The sequence below is a fragment of the Tursiops truncatus genome, chromosome 2 (assembly GCF_011762595.2).
Source record: "Tursiops truncatus isolate mTurTru1 chromosome 2, mTurTru1.mat.Y, whole genome shotgun sequence".
Lineage (NCBI taxonomy): Eukaryota > Metazoa > Chordata > Mammalia > Artiodactyla > Delphinidae > Tursiops > Tursiops truncatus.
The window spans coordinates 9,355,801-9,377,776 of NC_047035.1; the positions used below are offsets into that span (position 1 = coordinate 9,355,801).

The 21,976-nt window shown below is 45.6% G+C and overlaps 2 protein-coding genes across 2 annotated transcripts in view; one reads left to right on the forward strand and one right to left on the reverse strand.

Moving 5' to 3' along the window:
- TCL1B (TCL1 family AKT coactivator B) overlaps positions 1-21,976 on the reverse strand; it is a 92,564-nt gene that overhangs the window by 67,803 nt on the left and 2,785 nt on the right. The gene's annotated exons all lie outside the window — the stretch shown is intronic.
- Positions 17,198-18,974, forward strand: LOC101331121 (ubiquitin-conjugating enzyme E2 N). The gene is given in 3 exon segments (XM_033852661.2): positions 17,198-17,485; positions 17,487-17,813; positions 18,963-18,974. Coding segments are annotated over 3 exon segments (600 nt in total). The 5' UTR covers positions 17,198-17,224.

Here is a 21,976-nt window from a genome sequence, read left to right on the forward strand (position 1 = left end):
AACAAAAATAAACAAATGGGACCTAATGAAACTTAAAAGCTTTTGCACAGCAAAGGAAACCATAAACGAGATGAAAAGACAACCCTCAGAATGGGAGAAAATATTTGCAAATGAAGCAACTGACAAAGGATTAATCTCCAAAATTTACAAGCAGCTCATGCAGCTCAATATAAAAAATACAAAAAACCCAATCCAAAAATGGGCAGAAGACCTAAATAGACATTTCTCCAAAGAAGATATACAGATTGCCAGCAAACACATGAAAGGATGCTCAACATCACTAATCATTAGAGAAATGCAAATCAAAACTACAATGAGGTATCACCTCACACCATTCAGAATGGCCATCGTTAAAAAATGTACAGGGCTTCCCTGGTGGCGCAGTGGTTGAGAATCTGCCTGCCAATGCAGGGGACATGGGTTCGAGCCCTGGTCTGGGAGGATCCCACATGCCGCGGAGCAACTGGGCCCGTGAGCCACAACTACTGAGCCTGCGCGTCTGGAGCCTGTGCTCCGCAACAAGAGAGGCCACGATAGTGAGAGGCCCACGCACCGCGATGAAGAGTGGCCCCCACTTGCCGCAACTAGAGAAAGCCCTCGCACAGAAACGAAGACCCAACACAGCCATAAATAAATAAATAAAATTTAAAAAAAGAAAAAAAAAGAAAGTTTTAAAAAAAAATGTACAAACAATAAATGCTGGAGAGGGTGTGGAGAAAAGGGAACCCTCTTGCACTGTTGGTAAGAATGTACGTTGATACAGCCACTATGGAGAACAGTATGGAGGTTCCTTAAAAAACTAAAAATAGAACTACCATAACACCCAGCAATCCCATTATTGGGTATATATATACTCTGAGAAAACCATAATTCAACAAGAGTCATGTACCACAATGTTCACTGCAGCTCTATTTACAATAGCCAGGACATGGAAGCAACCTAAGTGTCCATCAACAGATGAATGGATAAAGAAGATGTGGCACATATATACAATTTAATATTACTCAGCCATAAAAAGAAACGAAATTGAGTTATTTGTAGTGAGGTGGATGGACCTGGGGTCTGTCATACAGAGTGAAGTAAGTCAGAAAAAGAAAAACAAATACCGTATGCTAACACATATATATGGAATCTAAAAAAAAAAAAAAAGGTTCTGAAGAACCTAGGGGTAGGACAGGAATAAAGATGCAGACATAGAGAATGGACTTGAGGACACAGGGAGGGGGAAGGCTAAGCTGGGACGAAGTGAGAGAGTGGTGTGCACATATATATACACTACCAAATGTAAAATAGCTAGCTAGTGGGAAGCAGTCACATCACACGGGGATATCAGCTCATTGCTTTGTGACCACTTAGAGGGGTGGGATAGGGAGGATGGGAGGGAGATGCAAGAGGGAGGAGATACGGGGATGTATGTATATGTATAGCTGATTCACTTTGTTATAAAGCAGAAACTAACACACCATTGGAAAGCAGTTATACTCCAATAAAGATGTTAAAAAATAAATAAATAAATAAGATAAAGATAGCAATCATGTCTCAAAAGAAAGAGTGGGGAAGTGGGAGGTACAAACTATTGGGCGTATGACAGGCTCAGGGTTATATTGTCCGACTCGGGGAATATAGCCAATATTTTGTAATAACTGTAAAGTAACCTTTAAAATCATATAAAATATATTTAAAACTTTAAGAAGATATATATTTTTTTGGATTACGGTCTTTGAACTCTATCTGCATTTCACATTCTCACACGTCTCAGTTCCAACTCACCCTATTTCAGGTCCTCACTACCCACGAGGGCCCCTGGCTGCTGAGTGGGGAGGACAGCCTTAGACAGTCTCTTGTCCTCTCAGAACTTTGGTCCCTTCCACCACATGTGTTGGGGGCACCAGGTGATCCCCTTCTGGCTCCATCAGCTCAACCCTCTGTCCGCAGCCACACTGCCCAGCCCTACTGATGAGCAGGGAGTCCTCACTGTGGCTGTGGTGGGGACTCTATGGAACTGGGAGGCCCTGGGCTATAAACATGTCGTTAGGCAGCACTCCAGGAAATATTGACACGGCGCACTGGGGAGATGATCAGCTGGTAATTGCTGCAGAGATGAAGGGTCTGCCTGGAAAGCTGGCAGAAGTACGGAGCAGACATCCTGGGCTGTCTCCCCCTCACAAGAGGGACAGGAGACACAGGAATTATTCCTATAACTTTGGTTTTCAACAGGATCAGAAGAGACACCTCACTAACGACCAATAAATATGAGAGAAGGGTCAACTCCTGGAATCGAAAAAATCCAAATTGAGCTACAACGATGTGCCCTTGGCTGACCCTCTCGGCAACTTTCTGAAGGTGGGGGCCGGGGGAATAGTCACCAGCCCCCCTTTACCTTTCTGACATCCGCACAGATCTAACACTCTCCCCTATCTTCCAGCCTTGGGCCCAAGAATTAAAATCAGAAAACAGGTTTCTGACTCCTTTGCCTTCCAACCCCTCACACCTCTTTCTTTCCTTTCCCATAATCCTCCAGGCCCCCAGGGGCCAGCTGCTTTCTTTGCTTTACTTCTCCAGATCCTCATTCTCCCAGGCCCCTCCTATACAGACCATCTCTGAGAGCCACTGGGCTTTTTCCTTGATATGCTAAAACAGAGATAAAGCAATCCTAGCACATCCTCTCTCTCTCTCTCTCTCTCTCTCTCTCTTAAGTGCTTTCAAAATCAGGTCTTGCAAACCTCTCCTGCCTTGGAGCAATAAGCCTCCTGGCTCCCCTGGAGGGAGTGGCTACAGGGAAACTGGGAAATGAAAATGCATTGGTTTAAATTTACAAAAAGATTATCCTTGGGATACTCTTATGATAATTACGGCCCTGGGAGTCAGGGTGAGGTCTCCAGAGCTTAAGAATGAACTTCAGGCAGAGTATTTGCAAATTCATGGTCTTAAATCACTAGTACAGCAAGATGTGAAGAAAAGTCCAAGCAGTAAGTCTTAGCTGGGTCTGGGTCTTGAACTCCTGGGAGCTCACGCATCTCCTCTGATTATGAAATCCAGGGTTTGGAAAAGGCCATCTACAAGGACTTTAAACTCTGAGGTTCTTCTCTGGCCAAAGGTTCTATTTCCATATACTTCTCATTTCTAATTGAAACTGCCAAAATACAATCAAAATTCAAGTCGTTTTAAAATTATAGAGTCCTGGAGGATTTGGGCTCCCAAGTTCTGCCAAAGTCAGCTCCCTGCCGGGCTTTGAGATGGCTGCATCATCTACCGCAAAGAGGAGTGGTAGACCCCGGGCAGGGCTCATTAGAAGGAAGCTATCTAGGGAGGGTGGACATGAGTACAGAGCCCAGCTACAGGGAACCACTGGGGAGAAGAAAATGAAGAGCAAGGTGATAAAACATAAAGACCTGAGTGAGAAATTCAGAAAACCTAGCCCCGCAAGTACTGAGTCATCTTTTGTCCACGTCCACCATCAGCAAGCCAGGAGCACATCAGTTCTCCCTGAACGCTCACAATAGCCTCTACAGGTCTTCCTGCCTCCGCTCTGGGTCCCTCTAATCACTTCCTCACTCAACAGCCGGAAAGTTCACCCCCCCTCTGGCTCTTCCCATTGACAAGGATAAAGACCATGGCTGGGATTTCTCTGGCAGTCCAGTGGTTAAGACTCCATGCTTCCAGTGCAGGGGCTGAGGGTTCAATCCCCGGTTGGGGTGGCTAAGATTCCACGTGCTTTGCAGTGTGGCGAAAAAAAAAAAATTTTTTTATTAAAAAAAAAAAAGACCATGGCTTCCAATGCTTTGCATGGGCTGGTTCTCAGCCCGGACTGCATATAATAATCCTGCTGGCCCAATCCTTAGAGATTCTGATTCAGTTAGCCTGGGGTGAGGTGATTCTAATAGCACCAAGGATTGAGAAGCCCTGATTCTCCAGGGGTTCTCAATCCTGCAACTTCTCCAGCCTCGTCTCACGCCATGCTCCCTCTCATTTTCTCTGTGGCACGGCACATTGCTCATTTTCCAGTACCTCTCATGCGCTGATCTGCCTTCCCCTTTGGATCATTTGTATTCGTACTTGCTTATCTCCAATGCCCAGAAATCCTACATATTCATCAGAGCTTAGCTGAAACATCCCTTTCTAAACTGGGAAGCCTTTCTGACCCGCTAGGCTAGATCATGTTTTCCTCTTCAATGCCATATTGCTCAAGGTTCAACTAGGAAAACAGAGACCCCTCTAGGTGTTTCAAATAGAAGGAATTTAAATGTGGGAATTGGTTACACAGTAGGGAGCCGCTACCGCTTTTGGGGTCAGCAGGATAACAGATATTTCCCAGAAGCCAGAAGGTGAGGCAGTTTGGCTGGAGCTAGAATCCAGTGAGGGCTGCCTACTGGGAGCTGGGACCACAGAGGGAGGGTCTCTCTGATAAGAGACAGAGGCAAAGAAGGGATGCAGCCATTGCAGGAGATGCCACCCAAAGCACAGAGGAGGGAAAGGAAATAACCTGGCTTCTCCCTTCCTTCCATCTTCCAGTCTCCCACCAGTGCCCCCCATTGGCCCAAACTTCTGAGAACCAAGATGTCAAAGGGGCCTAGGAAATTTAAGTTTACTTGATACCAAGCAAAGAATATGTTCTAGTTATCTATTGCTACATCAACCCCCCTCCAAAATTTAGTGGTTTAAAACTATTATTATCACCCATGGTTCTGGGGGTTCATTGGGTTCAGCTGGAAAGTTCTCACTTGAGGTATCTCATCTAGTTTCAGATGATAGCTGGGCTGCAGTTCCATGAAGGCCTAACTAGGCTAGACTTCCAAGATGGCATGCTCACAGGGCTGCTGGTTGAAGTTGGCTGTCAGCTGGAAGCTTAGCTAGAACTGTCAGCCAGAACTCTGACATAGGGCCTTTTCACATGGCTTGGGGATGGCTCACAGCTTGACGGCTAGATTCTCAAAGGGAATATATCAAAGGCAAGCTTTCCAGGAGGCCCAGGGAGCAAGTGTAAGTCTTCTTATGACCTAGCCTTGGACATCATCTCTGCAGTATCTATTGGTCAAAGCACAAGTTGGACTTGATGGGTTAAAAGAATAAACTTTACTGAACAGTGGGAACATAGCATGTGTATACAGGGAGAAAAAGAATTAATGGTGACCATCTTTGGAGGCAAGCTACTATCATGCATTCTATAGCCACAACAATTCACGTCCCTTGCAAATTTTTCAAAATTTACTCATCTTCTTGTGAGTTACCCAAACTTTCATTCCATTATGGAATTGAATTCAGGCTCAAGGTCTAGGGCCCCATTATATAAAGCAGGTTCATCTGTGGATGAAGCTCCTATGTTCTAAATATTTGTATCCCCCCCAAAATTCATGTGTTGAAATCTTAATGCCCAAAGATGATAGTATTTGGAAGTAGGGGATTTGGGAGGTGCCTAAGTGAATGAGATTAGTGGCTTATAAAAGAGGCTCCAGAGAGCTTCCTCACCCCTTCCACCATGTGAGGACACAGCAAGAAGCTGCTAGCTATGAACCAGGAAGAAGGCCTTCCCCAGAACATGACCTTGATCTTGGAGTTCCCAACCACCATAACTGTAAGAAATAGATTTCTGCTGTTTATAAGCCGCTGAGTCTGTGGTACATTTTTACAGCAGCCCAAGCAGACTAAGACAAGCCTCCTCTGGTGCAGCTCCTCAAGTACAGTTCCTCACAATCTGAAGACCTGAAAATTAAAGAGACAATTATGTCTCCCTTCATTTTCCCACTCCCAACGTAGTGTGATACAAGCGAAGGACAAATGTAGTAACACTCCCAGTCAAGAAGCGGTGGGGGAAACAAGAAGTGAGGAGGATGGGAGGCACCTAGGGGTCCCTGGTCCATAGCAATTCTGAAATGCAACTGCGTTCACATCACTAGTTCCTTGAATAAAACCCAGTCCTGCTCCCTGGGAATGCTTCTCCATGACTCCGGGCTCTGGGTTCTGCTCTCTTAATCATCCTTCTGAAACCGAGCGGGGTCCTATGGGGGCTCCCAGGCATGGAGGTCTTTTTGTCCCCCATTTCTTGTAGGCAAGACTCCAGCCTCCATGACCTTCCCTGTGTTCCAAAGGGCAGATTCTTGAACAGTTGCAAATCAAGGGAGGAGCAACCAGGAAACCACCTGAGGCGAGATTAAAGGGACCAAAGAAGCTCATGGAGATTAGGAGACCACCTGAGACACTGCACACACCCTAATCCTGTCATCAACCCTACCCTTTTGAAACTCTGCAGAAGAAAGAAGAATGCAGGATTGTTACTGCCTTGATCCTTATTGCATACCCCTGACCACTGACTATAAGACCTCTCCCTATTCCCCAGGGAAGGGGGCACAGTTCTTGAGGTGCTAGCCTGCTGTGTTCCTCTCTTTGCCTGGCAAAGAATAAAGCCACCCTTTCATTCTCCTCCAAAACTCTGTCTCCATATCTCATTTTGGCATCGGTGTACAGGGAGCCAAGATTTTGGCAGCACCTCCTTTTCCAAAAGAAATGGTCCACGTGCACAGTCAAATTGCTTTCTCAGCCTGCCTCATGCCTATACTATGTTCAGCCCCAAAAGGTGTCTTTTCATTTTGAACTGTCTCTCTGTCCCTTCAGTCTAAGCTGATATATCTCCTTTAAAATTCGTGTGGGTTTCCTATTATCAAAGTATAAAATACCCATTTCTTTCTAGGATACACCTTTCTACATTTGGGCTACCTGTGAGGCTGCTGTGGGACAACACCTCTGAGATTCTTTTTAGAAAAAGGGCCCTGCTGTCTAGCAGAAATGGTATAAAAGATGCCTCCTAAGATTGTCAGAAGTCCTCCTGTCTAACAGAGACGGTCTACAAAGCACATCCTCAAATCTTCCTGATATCTTTTTATTAAAATATTTATTTGGCTGTGCCAGGTCTTAGTTGCAGCACGCGGGATCTTCACTGCTGCATGTGGGATCTTCATTGCAGCATGCAGGATCTTTTAGTTGTGACATGCAGACTTCTTAGTTGTGGCATATGAGCTCTTAGTTACGGCATGTATGTGGGATCTAGTTCCCTGACTAGGGATCGAACCCAGGCTCCCTGCATTGGGAGCGCAGAGTCTTAACCACTGGACTGCCAGGGAAGTCCCAAATCTTCCTGATATCTTAAGAAAAGGTCTTACAGTCGCACCCTGGACTTCATTTAACTTTGACAGGTGATATTTTACTGGTAGTCCCCGGATTTGATCTTTGCCATGAGGCCATTTCTTACTTTGAAAACATCTTGTCATTTGGAAAGATTGCCCTGAGTTCTCTATATTTCCTCCAAATTCTGTGAAAACCAAACAGCTCCTTTTTCTTTCAGCTCATCCATCTATATCCATATCTTATAAGTAGCTGAAAGGAACCCAGTTGGCACTTTTAACATTCCACCTGGAAACCTCCTTAGCTAGACCCATAAGTTCATTAGGTACAGTTTTTACGCTCCAAATTGACACAGGCAACCATCTCACTAATTGCACTGCAAGTGTATAAATCACATCTCTTTTCTTCCAGTCTCCAATAAAAATTTCTTTGCTGTCCTTCAAACCTTCACTGACAGTCTCTGTTTGAAATCCTTCCAGCTCTCACCTGCCACAAAGTCCCAAACAGATCAGCACCTCATTTCCCTCTACTAATTTCTTCTCTCAGTAGCTATTACTGTGTAAGAAACCAACCCAGAACGTAATGGCTTAAGATAACAATTTATTATCTCTCTTCATTCTGTGGATTTGCTGGGCTCACGTGGGATGTCTCACAGAGTGATAGCTGAATGGCAGCTCGGCTGTCCATCACGTGGCTGCTCCAGGAGCCTTGGGCTTCTCACAGTATAATGACTGGATTCCAAGAAGGAGTGTCCCAAGAGCAAGCATTTCCAAAAATCTAGGAGGAAGGTCCAAGACTACTCATGATCTAGCCTTGAACATCCCTTCCACTGTATTCTTAGATCTCCAGGTCAAAGCAGTCACAGGCTAGCCCACATTCAATCAGATGGGAAAATATCCCCCACCTCCCAATGGGGTAGTGTCATGTGGGTACAAGGAAGGAAGGAATTGACGGTGGCCATCGCTGGAGGCAAGCTACCACAACAGGAGGGGCAGGCGATGGGTCTGAGAGCAGGTGACCAGTACCCTCCCCCTCACTTCCCTGTCATCATAGCACTTATTACCATTTCTAATTACATATTTGTTTGACTCTGATCATTCTGTGTCCCTCAATAGAATATAGCCTGCATAAAGGCAGGGATCATGTCTGTTTTTATGAACCATTACATTTTCATATTTAGCCCAATGGCTTGTCCCTCCGGAGTGCTGTTTCTATAACAAACAGTATTTGCTACTGTTTGTTACTGTTTCTATAACAAACTGTATTTGCTACATTCTATAATAAATGAATGAACAGGGCATGTAACTGCCCAACCTCTCCATGGGAGTTTTCAGGAGAATTAAGGGCCCTGTTTCCACTGAAGCCTATAGGTGTCTGTCCTTGGATATAGAGCAGCAGAACTCTCATTCATTCATTCATTCATTTATTCAAGATGCTTAATAACATCAGCTTATTATAGATGAGCATTTCTCAAAGCCTGATCCATGAATGCTGGACATGAGCATTTCTTGGTTTTGAATGTGTGTGGTGGGGAGGTAGGTGTCAGGGTGGTTAGGTACCTGGGGTCCACGCCAGTCCTAACAAGTCTGAATTGATGGGAATGGACCTCAGGAAGCTGTGTTGAAACTAGTTCCAGGTGGTTTTGATGCCCATGAAAGTGTGAAAACCTGTGCGGGAGATGATATTGGCATCTGGAGCTGGGTAAGATGGCCCAGGGAGAAGCTAGTGGGAGAATGAAAGGGCCAAGGGGGAAAGACCAGGGAAGCAGCCTTCCTTGCAGTGAACAGTGAGCCCTTACTGTGTGTCCCACAGTACAGCAGTGAGCAAGACAGGCACATCTCTGCTTTCAATGGGCCTCTATTCTCGCGGGGCACAGGGTAGTAAACAGAGAATTCCAAGGATGTTGATTGCAGGAAGGAGGTTCAGGGACCTTTGGGGATGTGTAATAGGGTCTAACCCAATGGAGAATGAGAAAGAAGGCTTTGAGAAAGTGACTTGCAGCTGAAATCTGGGGGGACCGGGGTGATAGGCAAATCCTGGTGGGGGTCAGAGTGCTAAGGCCGAGGGACCAGACCCTGGGAAGGCCTAGAGGCAGGAGAGGGTCTGTCCCATAAAGGAGCGGAAGGGGGCCAGGGAGGCCAGAGCAGAGAGCTAGACAGGGAGGCAAGGAGGCTGGCGGGGCTGGACCTGCAAGGCCTTGAGTGCCTGGTAAGGAGCTGTCACTCCATCCTCCATCCTGGGGGCAGTGGTGACCACTGGGGAGCAGTAGGCAGAGTGTCGTGGGTGGAGGCAAAGAAGCCCTGATAGAGTCTGAGAAGGAGACATTCCCAAGCCAAGAATGGTTTTCACATTTTTTGTTTGTTTGTTTTGCTGTTTTTGCGGTACGCGGGCCTCTCACTGTTGTGGCCTCTCCCGTTGCAGAGCACAGGCTCCGGACGCGCAGGCTCAGCGGCCATGGCTCACGGGTCCAGCTGCTCCGCAGCATGTGGGATCTTCCCAGACTGGGGCACGAACCCGCGTCCCCTGCATCGGCAGGCGGACTCTCAATCACTGCACCACCAGGGAAGCCCCACATTTTTTAATGTTGAAAAAAATGGTTTTTAATAATATTTCATGATAAGTAAAAATGTTCTAAAATTCAAAGGTCCAAAAATAAAGTTTTATAGGAACACAGTCACGCTGATTTATTCGTTTCCGTGCCGTTTCTGGTGACAGAGGCCCTCGGACCCGCACCTTAATGTGTTTCGTCTGCCCCTTTACAGAGAACGATTGCCTGATCCCTCTGAACTGCTCAGCAGGACTGTCTTTTGAGGAACAAAGCGTGTCAGTGTTTAACGTTGTGAAGCGTTAAGGACAAATGGAGGAATTTGACCCCTTGAAATCAGAATGTGAGTCTCAATGCCAGGGAAGCTGGGACACATGCTTTTCTGTCTCCATGGTTTGGGTCCTGCCCTCAGTAGAGAGATATTAAGCCTTGAGCGAAGAGGAAAGCTCCCTGCCTTTGCACCTGCCCAGAGGAACGTCACCGTGTGTGTCAGCAGTTCTCCCTGCCATCGAATTAAGGTCACTTCCTGGAGCTGCTGGGAGGGGGCGGGCCGGGATCCTGCTCAGGGTGCTGTCCCCACCCTGCCCCTGACAGCGTAAGGCCCAGCCCGCCCCCTGCCTCCCCCCATCCTAGTGTGCCTGGGGTGCCCGCTGGGGCGGCTGAGAGAGTCCTCGCCCAGGCTCACCCCTCCTGCATCTGCTCCCAGCCAGTCTCCATGCGTGGCCCTGGGCCTTGGCCCTGGTTCGCGGAGAGGAGTCCGCACAAGGTCAGCTCTCTGGGGAAGCCAAGTGGGCTCGTTGCCCGTCTGCAGTAGAGGACAGAAAAATCAATCAAATGCAATCACGCTCAAGTAATCACCCTTCTTTGCATGTCCCTTAGTATTTCACATTCATTATCCATTATTTTTCTGCCTCTAGGCAATTCAGTGGATACCAGGCACACAGTGGGTACTCAAAAAGAAGCAAAAAAAAAACGTAGTCCCCCAAATCTGGGCTCCTGCTGTTGGCAATCTCATGTGATCCTACAACAGCCCAGAGGGAAGTATGTGTGGTCTCTGCCTTTTGATGAGACACCAAGAACTCAGCTGACTTGCCCATGATCACACAACTGATAAGTGGTGAAACTTGAATTTGACTGTCAGCCCAAGCTCTTTCCACAACCCACTGAAAGGGCAAATAGAGATGAGAAACAATGCAAGGCAGAAGATTGGAACATGGGCTTTGAAATGAGTGGGTCCTGGAATTAAATATTGACTCTGCAATTCATTGCAGTAGAGGCTGCTCTACGTCTAAAAAACTATACATCCCCAGCCTCCTTGCCTCTAAGTGTGCCCATGAAACCACAAGGTGGCTAATGAGAGGTAGGCAGAGTGTTGAGTGTGACCTCCAACAGGTCTTTTAAGCTAAGCATGTGCACCCTTCTGTGTACCTTCCTCCATCTTCCTGTTAGAAAGTAGATGTGATGATAGGAGCTTTTGCAGCCACCTTGGACCATGAGGAGCAGGGTTATACCCAAAAGACTGGGGATCTGAGCACACAGAGAGCTTTGAGGACCTGACACACAAGCCCTGGGCTGTTTCACAATAAATAAATAAATAAATAAATAAACTTCTACCTTGTTTAAGCCACTAGGTATGCATATTTATTTTTAAAAGCAGATGAATATAATCCTAACTTAATCTCTCTGAACCCTAGTCTTCTAATCCAGCATATGCAGATAGTAATGGAGTCATTATGTGGGTTAAATAGCAGCTAATATTTATCGAGCACCTACTACTTTTCTAACCATTTTACATGCGCTGTTACATTAAGTCCTCAAAACAAACCCCCAAGGGAAGTACTATTGTTACCACCTTACAAACAGGATACTGAGGCTCAAAGAAGGCATTAGCTAATTTAGGTTCAGCTGTGAGTGACACAAACCCCTAGTTAGCAATGGCAATTGTGTTTCTCTCGGCAGTTCAGCTGGACACACATGGAGTCTCTGCTCCGGGGAGTCTTCAGAGCTCACTCAGAGCTCACCACGCTGTTGTCTCTGGGTGGTGGCCCTCACCCTCAGGGTCCACACTGGCAGCACCACAGTGCAGGCAGCATGACAGAAGGGGTTTTTGAAAAGCAGAGAGAAGGGCTGTCTCTGAAGGAAGACTTCTCAGAAATGAATTCATGACCTTTCGGCTTAGATGCCATTGAATAAAACATAAGTGCATGGCTACACATCGTTGCAAGGGAGCCGGGAAATGTAGTCTTTATTCTGGGATGCCATGTGCCCAGCTAAAAACTTCCCTGCTACGAAAAGGGGGAGGGTGGATACTGGGGGACTGTATTAGTCAGGATTCTGCAGAGAAACTGAATCAATGGGATAGACAGTAGAAAGATATATAGGGAGAGAGAGAGCGAGAAATAAGGGATTTGTTATAGAAATTGATTCATGGGGTTATGGAAGTTGAAAAGTCTTGCCATCTGCAAGGTGAGATCCATAAAAACTGATGACGTAATTCATTCCAAGTCTAAAGGTTTGAGAACAAGGGGGCAGATGGTGTAACTCCCAGTCTAAGCCTAAAAGCCCAAGAACCAGGAACTCTGATGTCTGAGGGCAGGAGAAGGTGGATGTCTCTGCTCAAGGAGAGACAGTGAATTTGTGCTTGCTCTGTCTTTTGGCTCTATTCAGGCCCTTGATGGACTGGATCATGCCCACTTGCATTGGTGAGGGTGATCTTCTTTACTCAGTCTACCAATCCAAATGCTAATCTCTTCCAGAAACACCCTCACAGACATAACAAAAATTAATGTTTTACCAGCCATCTGAGCATCTCTTAGCCTAGTCAAGTTGACACATAAAATGAACCATCAAAAGAATTTAACCACAAAGAGGTTAAATAATTGACTTAAGCTATAGATAAAAAGTGGCAGAGCTTGGATTTGAGTCCAAGCGGCCTGGCTCGAGAGCCTGGTCTCTTAACCATTGCCCTACACCACGGCTGGTCAAATCCAGCCCACCACGTGTTTTTGTGAACAAAGTTTATTGGGCACTCAGCCACGCCCACTTGTTTCCATATTGTCTGGGGCTCCAGCCCACCACGTGTTTTTGTGAACAAAGTTTATTGGGCACTCAGCCACGCCCACTTGTTTCCATATTGTCCGGGGCTGCTTTCACTGCAGGGTTGAGGAGTTGCCATAGAGACAACATGGCTGGCAAAGCCGAAAATATTTACCTTTTATGGAAAAAGTGTCCAGACAGTTCTTGAGGCCAGGTCTAAAATAACGAGCTGAGCTTCCTCTCGCAGCTGTAACCAGAGGAGTCATCCATCCACCAGCTCTAGTTTGTCTAAGACAGACTTGGTATAGAAAAAGTACACCCTGGGAGAGTGCGCTAAGCTTTCACAGCTCTTGTCTGAGAGGAAATCGCTAGCTAGAAATTAAATGAAGGTATAAGGGCATTCTCAGAACTACCAGTCTTGCCTGAACCAAGATGGTGGAGTAGAAGGATGTGCTCTCACTCCCTCTTGCGAGAACACCAGAATCACAACTAGCTGCTGGACAGTCATCGACAGGAAGACACTGGAACTCAGAAAAAAGGATACCCCACATCCAAAGACAAAGGAGAAGCCACAGTGAGACGGTAGGAGGGGCGCAATCACAGTAAAATCAAATCCCACAAATGCTGGGTGGGTGACCCACAGACTGGAGAACAATTGTACCACAGAAGTCCACCCACTGGAAGGAAGGTTCTGAGCCCCACATAAGGCTTCCCAACCTGGGGGTCTGGCAACAGGAGGAGGAATTCCTAGAGAATCAGACTTTGAAGGCTAGTGGGATTTGATTGCAGGACCTGGACAGGGCTGGGGGAAACAGAGACTCCACTCTTGCAGGGCACACACAAAGTAGTGTGCGCATCGGGACCCAGGGGAAGGAGCAGTGACCCCAGAGGAGACTGAACCAGACATACCTGCTAGTATTGGAGGGTCTCCTGCAGAGGCGGGGGAGGCTGTGGCTCACGGTAGGGACAAGGACACTGGCAGCAGAGGTTCTGAGAAGTACTCCTTGGCATAAGCCCTCCCAGAGTCCTCCAATAGCCCCACCAAAGAGCCCAGCTAGGCTCCAGTGTTGGGTTGCCTCAGGCCAAACAACCAACAAGGAGGGTACCCAGCCCCACCCATCAGCAGTCAAATGGATTAAAGTTTTACTGAGCTCTGCCCACCAGAGCAACAGCCAGCTCTACCCACCGCCAGTCCCTCCCATCAGGAAACTTGCACAAGCCTCTTAGATAGCCTCATCCACCAGAGGGCAGACAGAAGAAGCAAGAAGAACTACAATCCTGCAGCCTGTGGAACAAAAACCACATTCACAGAAAGACAGACAAGATGCAAAGGCAGAGGGCTATGTACCAGATGAAGGAACAAGATGAAACCCCAGAAGAACAACTAAATGAAGTGGAGTTAGGCAACCTTTCAGAAAAAGAATTCAGAATAATGATAGTGAAGATGATCTAGGACCTCGGAAAAACAATGGAGGCAAAGATCGAGGAGATGCAAGAAATGTTTAACAAAGACCTAGAAGAATTAAAGAACAAACAAACAGAGATGAACAATACAATAAATGAAATGAAAACTACACTAGAAGAAATCAATAGCAGAATAACTGAGGCAGAAGAACGGATAAGTGACCTGGAAGACAGAATGGTGGAATTCACTGCTGCGGAACAGAATAAAGAAAAAAGAAATGAAGACAGCCTAAGAGACCTCTGAGACAACATTAAACGCAACAACGTTCACATTATAGGGGTCCCAGAAAGAGAAGAGAGAGAGAAAGGACCCGAGAAAATATCTGAAGAGATTATAGTCGAAAACTTCCCTAACATGGATAAGGAAATAGCCACCCAAGTCCAGGAAGCTCAGAGAGTCCCATACAGGACAAAACCAAGGAGAAACACACCGAGACACATAGTAATCAAACTGTAAAAAATCAAAGACAAAGAAAAATTATTGAAAGCAGCAAGGAAAAAATGACAAATAACATAAAAGGGAACTCCCATAAGGTTAACAGCTGATTTCTCAGCAGAAGCTCTACAAGCCAGAAGGGAGTGGCACGATATACTTAAAGTGATGAAAGGGAAGAAACTACAACCAAGATTACTCTACTCAAGATCTCATTCAGATTCATTACTCACGCAAGATCTCATTCAGTTTCGATGGAGAAATCAAAAGCTTTACAGACAAGCAAAAGCTAAGAGAATTCAGTACCACCAAACCAGCTCTACAACAAATGCTAAAGGAACTTCTCTAAGTGGGAAACACAAGAGAAGAAAAGGACCTACAAAAACAAACCCAAAACAATTAAGAAAATGGTCATAGGAACATACATATCTATAATTACTTGAAACGTGAATGGATTAAATGCTCCAACCAAAAGACACAGGCTTGCTGAATGGATACAAAAACAAGACCCATATATATACTGTCTACAAGAGACCCACTTCAGACCTAGGGACACATACACACTGAAAGTGAGGGGATGGAAAAAGATCCCATGCAAATGGAAATCAAAAGAAAGCTGGAGTAGCAATACTCATAACAGGTAAAACAGACTTTAAAATAAAGAATGTTACAAGAGACAAGGAAGGACACTACATAATGATCAAGGGATCAATCCAAGAAGAAGATATAACAATTATAAATATATATGCACCCAACATACGAGCACCTCAATACGTAAGGCAACTGCTAACAGCTCTAAAAGAGGAAATCGACAGTAACACAAAAATAGCGGGCGACTTTAACACCTCACTTACACCAATGGACAGATCATCCAAAATGAAAATAAATAAGGAAACAGAAGCTTTAAATGACACAATAAACCAGATAGATTTAATTGATATTTATAGGACATTGCATCCAAAAACAGCAGATTACACTTTCTTCTCAAGTGCGCATGGAACATTCTCCAGGATTGATCACATCTTGGGTCACAAATCAAGCCTCAGTAAATTTAAGAAAATTGAAATCATATCAAGCGCCTTTTCTGACCACAACGCTATGAGATTACAAATGAATTACAGGGAAAAAAGACTTTAAAAACACAAACACATGGAGGGTAAACAGTACGTTACTAAATAACCAAGAGATCACTGAAGAAATCAAAGAGGAAATCAAAAAATACCTAGAGACAAATGACAATGAAAACACGACGACCCATGGGATGCAGCAAAAGCAGTTCTAAGAGGGAAGTTTATAGCTATAGAAGACTACCTCAAGAAACAAGAAAAATCTCAAATAAACAATCTAACCTTACACCTAGGGAAAGAAGAACAAACAAAACCCAAAGTTAGCAGAAGGAAAGAAACCATGAAGATCAGAACAGAAATAAATGCAATAGAAACAAAGAAAACAATAGCAAACATCAATCAAACTAAAAGCTGGTTCTTTGAGAAGAGAAACAAAATTGATAAACCACTAGCCAGACTCATCAAGAAAAAGAGGGAGAGGACTCAAATCAATAAAATTAGAAATGAAAAAGGAGAAGTTACATCAGACACTGAAGAAATACAAAGCATCCTAAGAGACTACTACAGGCAACTGTATGCCAATAAAATGGACAACCTGGAAGAAATGGACAAATTCTTAGAAAGGTATAACCTTCCAAGACTGAACCAGGAAGAAACAGAAAATATGAACAGACCAATCACAAGTAATGAAATTGAAACTGTGATTAAAAATCTTCCAACAGGTCTTCCCTGGTGGTGCAGTGGTTGAGAGTCCGCCTGCCGCCTGCAGGGGACACGGGTTTGTGCCCCGGTCTGGGAAGATCCCACATGCCGCGGAGCGGTTGGGCCCGTGAGCCATGGCCGCTGAGCCTGCGCATCCGGAGTCTGTGCTCCGCAGCGGGAGAGGCCACAACAGTGAGAGGCCCGCGTACCGCAAAAAAAAAAAAAAAAAAAGGGAATCTGTTGACAAAATGATTCTGAAGTTCATGAGGAAGAGGAAGCTAGAAAGAATAACTAAGAAAAATTTGAAGAAGAAAAAACAAAGAAAAACATGAAAGATAAGTGATCGTTTGCCAAGAATTTTAGGTGATATTATCTCATTTCATCCTCATAGTAGTTCTATAAGGTAGAGACTGTTATTAACCCCATTTTAGAGATGACAAAGCTGAGTTCAACGGCGACAAAGGCTCTCCAAGGATGACAGATTTAGATGCATCTATAATCTATACATGTACCTCTATCTACGTCTATACTTGTGTGAGTGGTTTGAGAGGGCATTTAAATACAGATTTTTTCAACCAGATTTTAGACTCTCTGCATTCCCCTTTGATGCCTGCAAAGTTGTTGCAGAAACCCCAGACCCCTGGGAAATGCTATGGGACTGATTACTGATTTCTAAGAAAACCTAACTCACTGCTAGCAGAGCTGTGATCTCTCAAAAACGGTTGATTGGAAGACATCTATTAATGGGGAAATGCTGCAATTTAATAAATAACCCCCCACATGAAAATTATTTCACACACTCGTGCGTGAGGCGAGTGGAGCCAGAGACGAGACCAGAGGCTGAACTCGGGATCTGACAAGATGGCCGGGCTGCCCTGCACGATTATCAAGGAAACCCAGCGTTTGCTGGCAGAGCCAGTTCCCGGCATTAAAGCAGAACCAGATGAGAGCAGCGCCCGTTATTTTCATGTGGTCATTGCTGGCCCTCAGGATTCCCCCTTTGAGGGAGGAACTTTTAAACTTGAACTATTCCTTCCAGAAGAATACCCAATGGCAGCCCCTAAAGTACGTTTCATGACCAAAATTTATCATCCTAATGTAGACAAGTTGGGAAGAATATGTTTTAGATATTTTGAAAGATAAGTGGTCCCCAGCACTGCAGATCCGCGCAGTCCTGCTATCGATCCAGGCTTTGTTAAGTGCTCCCGACCCAGATGACCCATCAGCAGATGATGTAGCGGAGCAGTGGAAGACCAACGAAGCCCAAGCCATAGAAACAGTTAGAGCATGGACTAGGCTATATGCCATGAATAATATTGAAATCGATCCGATCATCAAGTGTGCATCACTTCTCCTGTTCTGCCAAGACTTCTTCCTTTTTTGTTTGCATTTAATGGACACAGTCTTAGAAACATTACAGAATAAAAGCCCAGACATCTTCAGTCCCCTGGTGATTGAATGCACAGTAGCAAATCTATGTCTTGTCCTGACTCACTGTTGTAAAGCAGGAGCAGAGGCTAGAAGTGTCATCTGGATGGTTGCGAGACGTTTAGAAGCAGTGGCCCTTCTCTGCTTTCATTCATTTCCCCATCATGGTTTGAGTATAAGGCGCTGTGAATGAAGGTGGTTGTCAGGGTTAGCTGCAGGGGTGTGGGTGTTTTTCTTTATTATTATTATTTTTTGGTGGTCGGGGGAAGGTAGTTTTATTTGAATTTTATGGGCTCCTTTCCCCCTTTTTATGGTGATCTGATTGCATTGGTTAAAAGCAGCTAACCCTGGCTTCCCTGGTGGCGCAGTGGTTGAGAGTCCGCCTGCCGATGCAGGGGACGCGGGTTCGTGCCCCGGTCCGGGAAGATCCCACATGCCGCGGAGTGGCTGGGCCCGTGAGCCATGGCCGCTGAGCCTGCGTGTCCGGAGCCTGTGCTCCGCAACGGGAGAGGCCACAACAGTGAGAGGCCCGCGTAACGCAAAAAAAAGAAAAAAAGAAAAAAAAAAAGGCAGCTAACCCGTTCTTTAGAATATGCTCTCTAGCCAAGTCTAACTTTATTTAGACACTGTAGATGGACAAGCTTGATTGTTTGAACCAAAATGGGAACATTAAACAAACATCACAGCCCTCACTAATAACGTTGTGACTTTGCTGTCAAGTGTAGAATCCTCCCTTCAAGAAAAAGCTTGTGACCATTTTGTATGGCTTGTCTGGAAACTTCTGTAAATCTTATGTTTTAGTAAAATATTTTTTGTTATTCTAAAAAAAAAAATTATTTTACACACACACACACACACACACACACACACACACACACACAGACTGTTTAATGCCGAGGGCCAAGAAGACCTGCGTAAATTCCACGAGAAGCTTTATTATCCCAAACTGAAGGCTGAGCCCTGAAGACTACATTCTAAGCCCCCTCTTGTTCCCGCTGGTTATTACCAGGGTTTAGACAACCTCAAAGTGACGCGTCAGTTATTTGGACCAGACGGCAGGATTGATCAACGACCTCAACAGCACCTATGCTAATGAAAATCTATTGCACACACTAGCGGCAGTTAGAAAGCCGGGGCTCACGCTGTGCAGGCTTCCAAGCCCCTCTCACAGGACTGGACTTGATGGAGGATTCCTGGCAGCCCTCTGATAGCACGTGGCTCTCACCATCTACACACTCGGTGGGTCTCCTGTCAAGTTTAGAAAGATGCCAAGGTTCACCTCTCTCACTTCCTCTCCCAAACTCCCCACCACACCCATGTAAATGGGAACACTACCCATTGCTTGTGCATTTTGACACTATCGGTGGTCTCTGGTGTCAGGAAGCCCCACACGACAGAAAGGTCTGGAATCGCATGACTGGCACAGGAAATGTCAGTTCCCAGGCCATGGGCTTCATACTCAGGTCTGCTTCTCCCTCATCCCAGCACCTCCAGTTCTACCGTCTAAATCTCTCTCAGATGATGGGAATGTAAATTGGTGCAGCCACTACGGAGAACAGTCTGGAGTTTCCTTTAAAAACTAAAAATAGGACTTCCCTGGTGGTACAGTGGTTAAGACTCTGCACTCCCAATTCAGAGGGCCCAGGTTAGATCCCTGGTCAGGGAACTAGATCCCACATGCATGCTGCAACTAAGAGTTTGCACGCAACAACTAAGAAGCCCACATGCTGCAGTTAAGGAGCTGGCGAGCCACAACTAAGGAGTCCGCCTGCCACAACTAAGACCTGGTGCAACCAAATAAATAAATAAATATTAAAAAAAAAAAAGCCAGGATAATGGGAAATGTGCTTCTTGGTTCTTAGGGTTACAGCTTATGTGTAAAAGGCACTGCTGAAGTTCCCCTTCAGATTCCAAGTATTTTGAGCCTGCCCTGGCTCAGGGTAGGGGCAGGGGTACCTGACTCCCAGCTGAAGGCTCAGCCCCAGACCTGGGGTCTAGAGTGGGAAGAGGTCCCATCGCATAGTCTAGGGCTTAGGGCTTAGCATGGACGCTCCAGAAGGCTGGCTCATCCCTGCTGCTGATTACCAAGGCTCATTGTCAGTTTAGGACTAGACGGACCTACCAATAATCTGGAAATATTTTCTGCAGTTCATCACCTAACTTCCTGTGAACCAGGGAACCTATCAGCCTCTTATTTCCTGGCAAAATGTATCCCTGTGAAAATTACTACTTGGGTACAGTAGAACCCAGCATGACAATCTTTGTTACTGATAAATTAGAATTAACTCAAGGTTAAACTGTGTTCTTTCAAGCATACCTCCACACAATAAAGCCTATTCAGTTCAGTACGGACTTCCCACTGCATGAAATAGAAATACTATTAAAAAAAATTAAAACTCAGTGGCAATAAGTCCAACTATAGTCTTGGGAAAGCAATTTACAGGGAATTCTTTCTGTCTCAGGGCCCTCCCGACTCCAGCCCCAAGAACAGCTGAATAACGGGTACACTCCACTGAGATTATCACAAATATTAGATCTTGTCATTGACCTTCAAAGATGAGTCTCCATGCTCTGGGGACAACCAAACAATGGCCTGTTACTAAATATGGACTTAGCTCTACTCTCTTAAGCCTAACAATGATGGTGAGTAATATACCGCAGTCAAGTCCAGATCTAGTCCAAGGTAACCATGGAGGTTAACCTGTCTGGAAAGCTCAGTATGGGCTTGGCCTTTGACGTGGATTCTCCCATCTCATAACAAGCCTGGTGTAGGTGACGTTCCCCACTGTCCTGTTCAGTAGAGTAGGCAAGGGAGGTTATTAATGTGTCTGAGGCCAGTCACACATCTGGGAAGAAATGGGATGGGAATCCAGGAAGTTTGATCCAAACCCAAGCTCTTAGGGGTTGCCCTGTGCGGCTACCCTGGTGAACTGTAAAGACCTAACGCTTCTTGTGACTCATCAGGACAGAACGGAGAAAGAGAATCCTTTGCTTATTTTTTACACATTTTTCTAAGCACTACATATGCTAGCAATAGCGGATTCTCGAGTGAAGCCAAGCAAAAGGGCAAGGACAATCTGGTGCCGTGGGGACAAAGCAGGGAGGTGAGGGAAGGCCTTCTGGGGCAGCGGCCTGGGAGGTCTGTAAGTAGGGGAGTGAGAAGTGTAAGTAGTGTGTCTGTGGAAGGCCATTCTGGCTGCAGTCAGGGAAAAGGTCTTCAAAGCAAGGTGCACTTAGGCTTTCAGGCCAGATCTGCTCCCAGCTCAGCTGCACAGCCCATGCAGCCTGAAGACCTGCAGTGACACTGCTCTCAGGAAACAGGACGGGATGCGACCTCCCACAAGTCCATCTTGGCCACGTTGATGGGTGGCGTGACAACAGCTCTTCCCCCTTTCACTGTTCCTCCCCTCTCCCTCAAATTAGCTATTGTATGGGACCCCCCTGGCGGTCCTGTGGTTGAGACTCCGCGCTTACACTGCAGGGGACACAGGTTCGATCCCTGGGCAGGGAATCGCATTTGACGCGGCCAAAAAAAAAAAAATTCTCAACTGGATTAAGAAATCTATCTTTTTTAATAGCTATCAAATCAGCTCCTTTTGGTGTGACCATCCACCGGTATCTATTTTTGCCTGTCCGTGACTCTCCGGACCCCACCTGGAAGCTTCCTTGCCTCTGGTTTAAATGTACTCCAACATAACTTGGCCAGCACGAAGGTCGATCCTCTGAACCCTTAGCCCGATCTCTCCTGTCACGAACACCAAGGGATCCAACCTCTCAAGAAACAATTTTCCTCTAAATAACCAAGCTCATTAATAAATTTACAAGAGCTCTTTCTCAAGCTGGCTGCTGGGGCGTTGGTAATTACAGGAAAGCTTGAGGTCCCAGATTCTACCCAAGTCAATTCAATAGGGCCAATACAAGAAACCCAAGACGCCTTAAAACTTACCTGCTCTTCTAAAATACCTCCCAAACTTAAATGAAGTGTAATGACATTTATGTAACTACCAGCTTACAACACAAAAACTACCTCAACTCATACAAATGTTCTAAAATAACTTCATCTATTTCTAAACGGTCTAACAACACAGGACTGAAGTTGTGACATAAATCAAATGATACAAGCCAGTGTCCTGTAGTGGAAAGCCGTGAAGTGGACCTTGCATTTTTAAATAGATGATGTGTGAT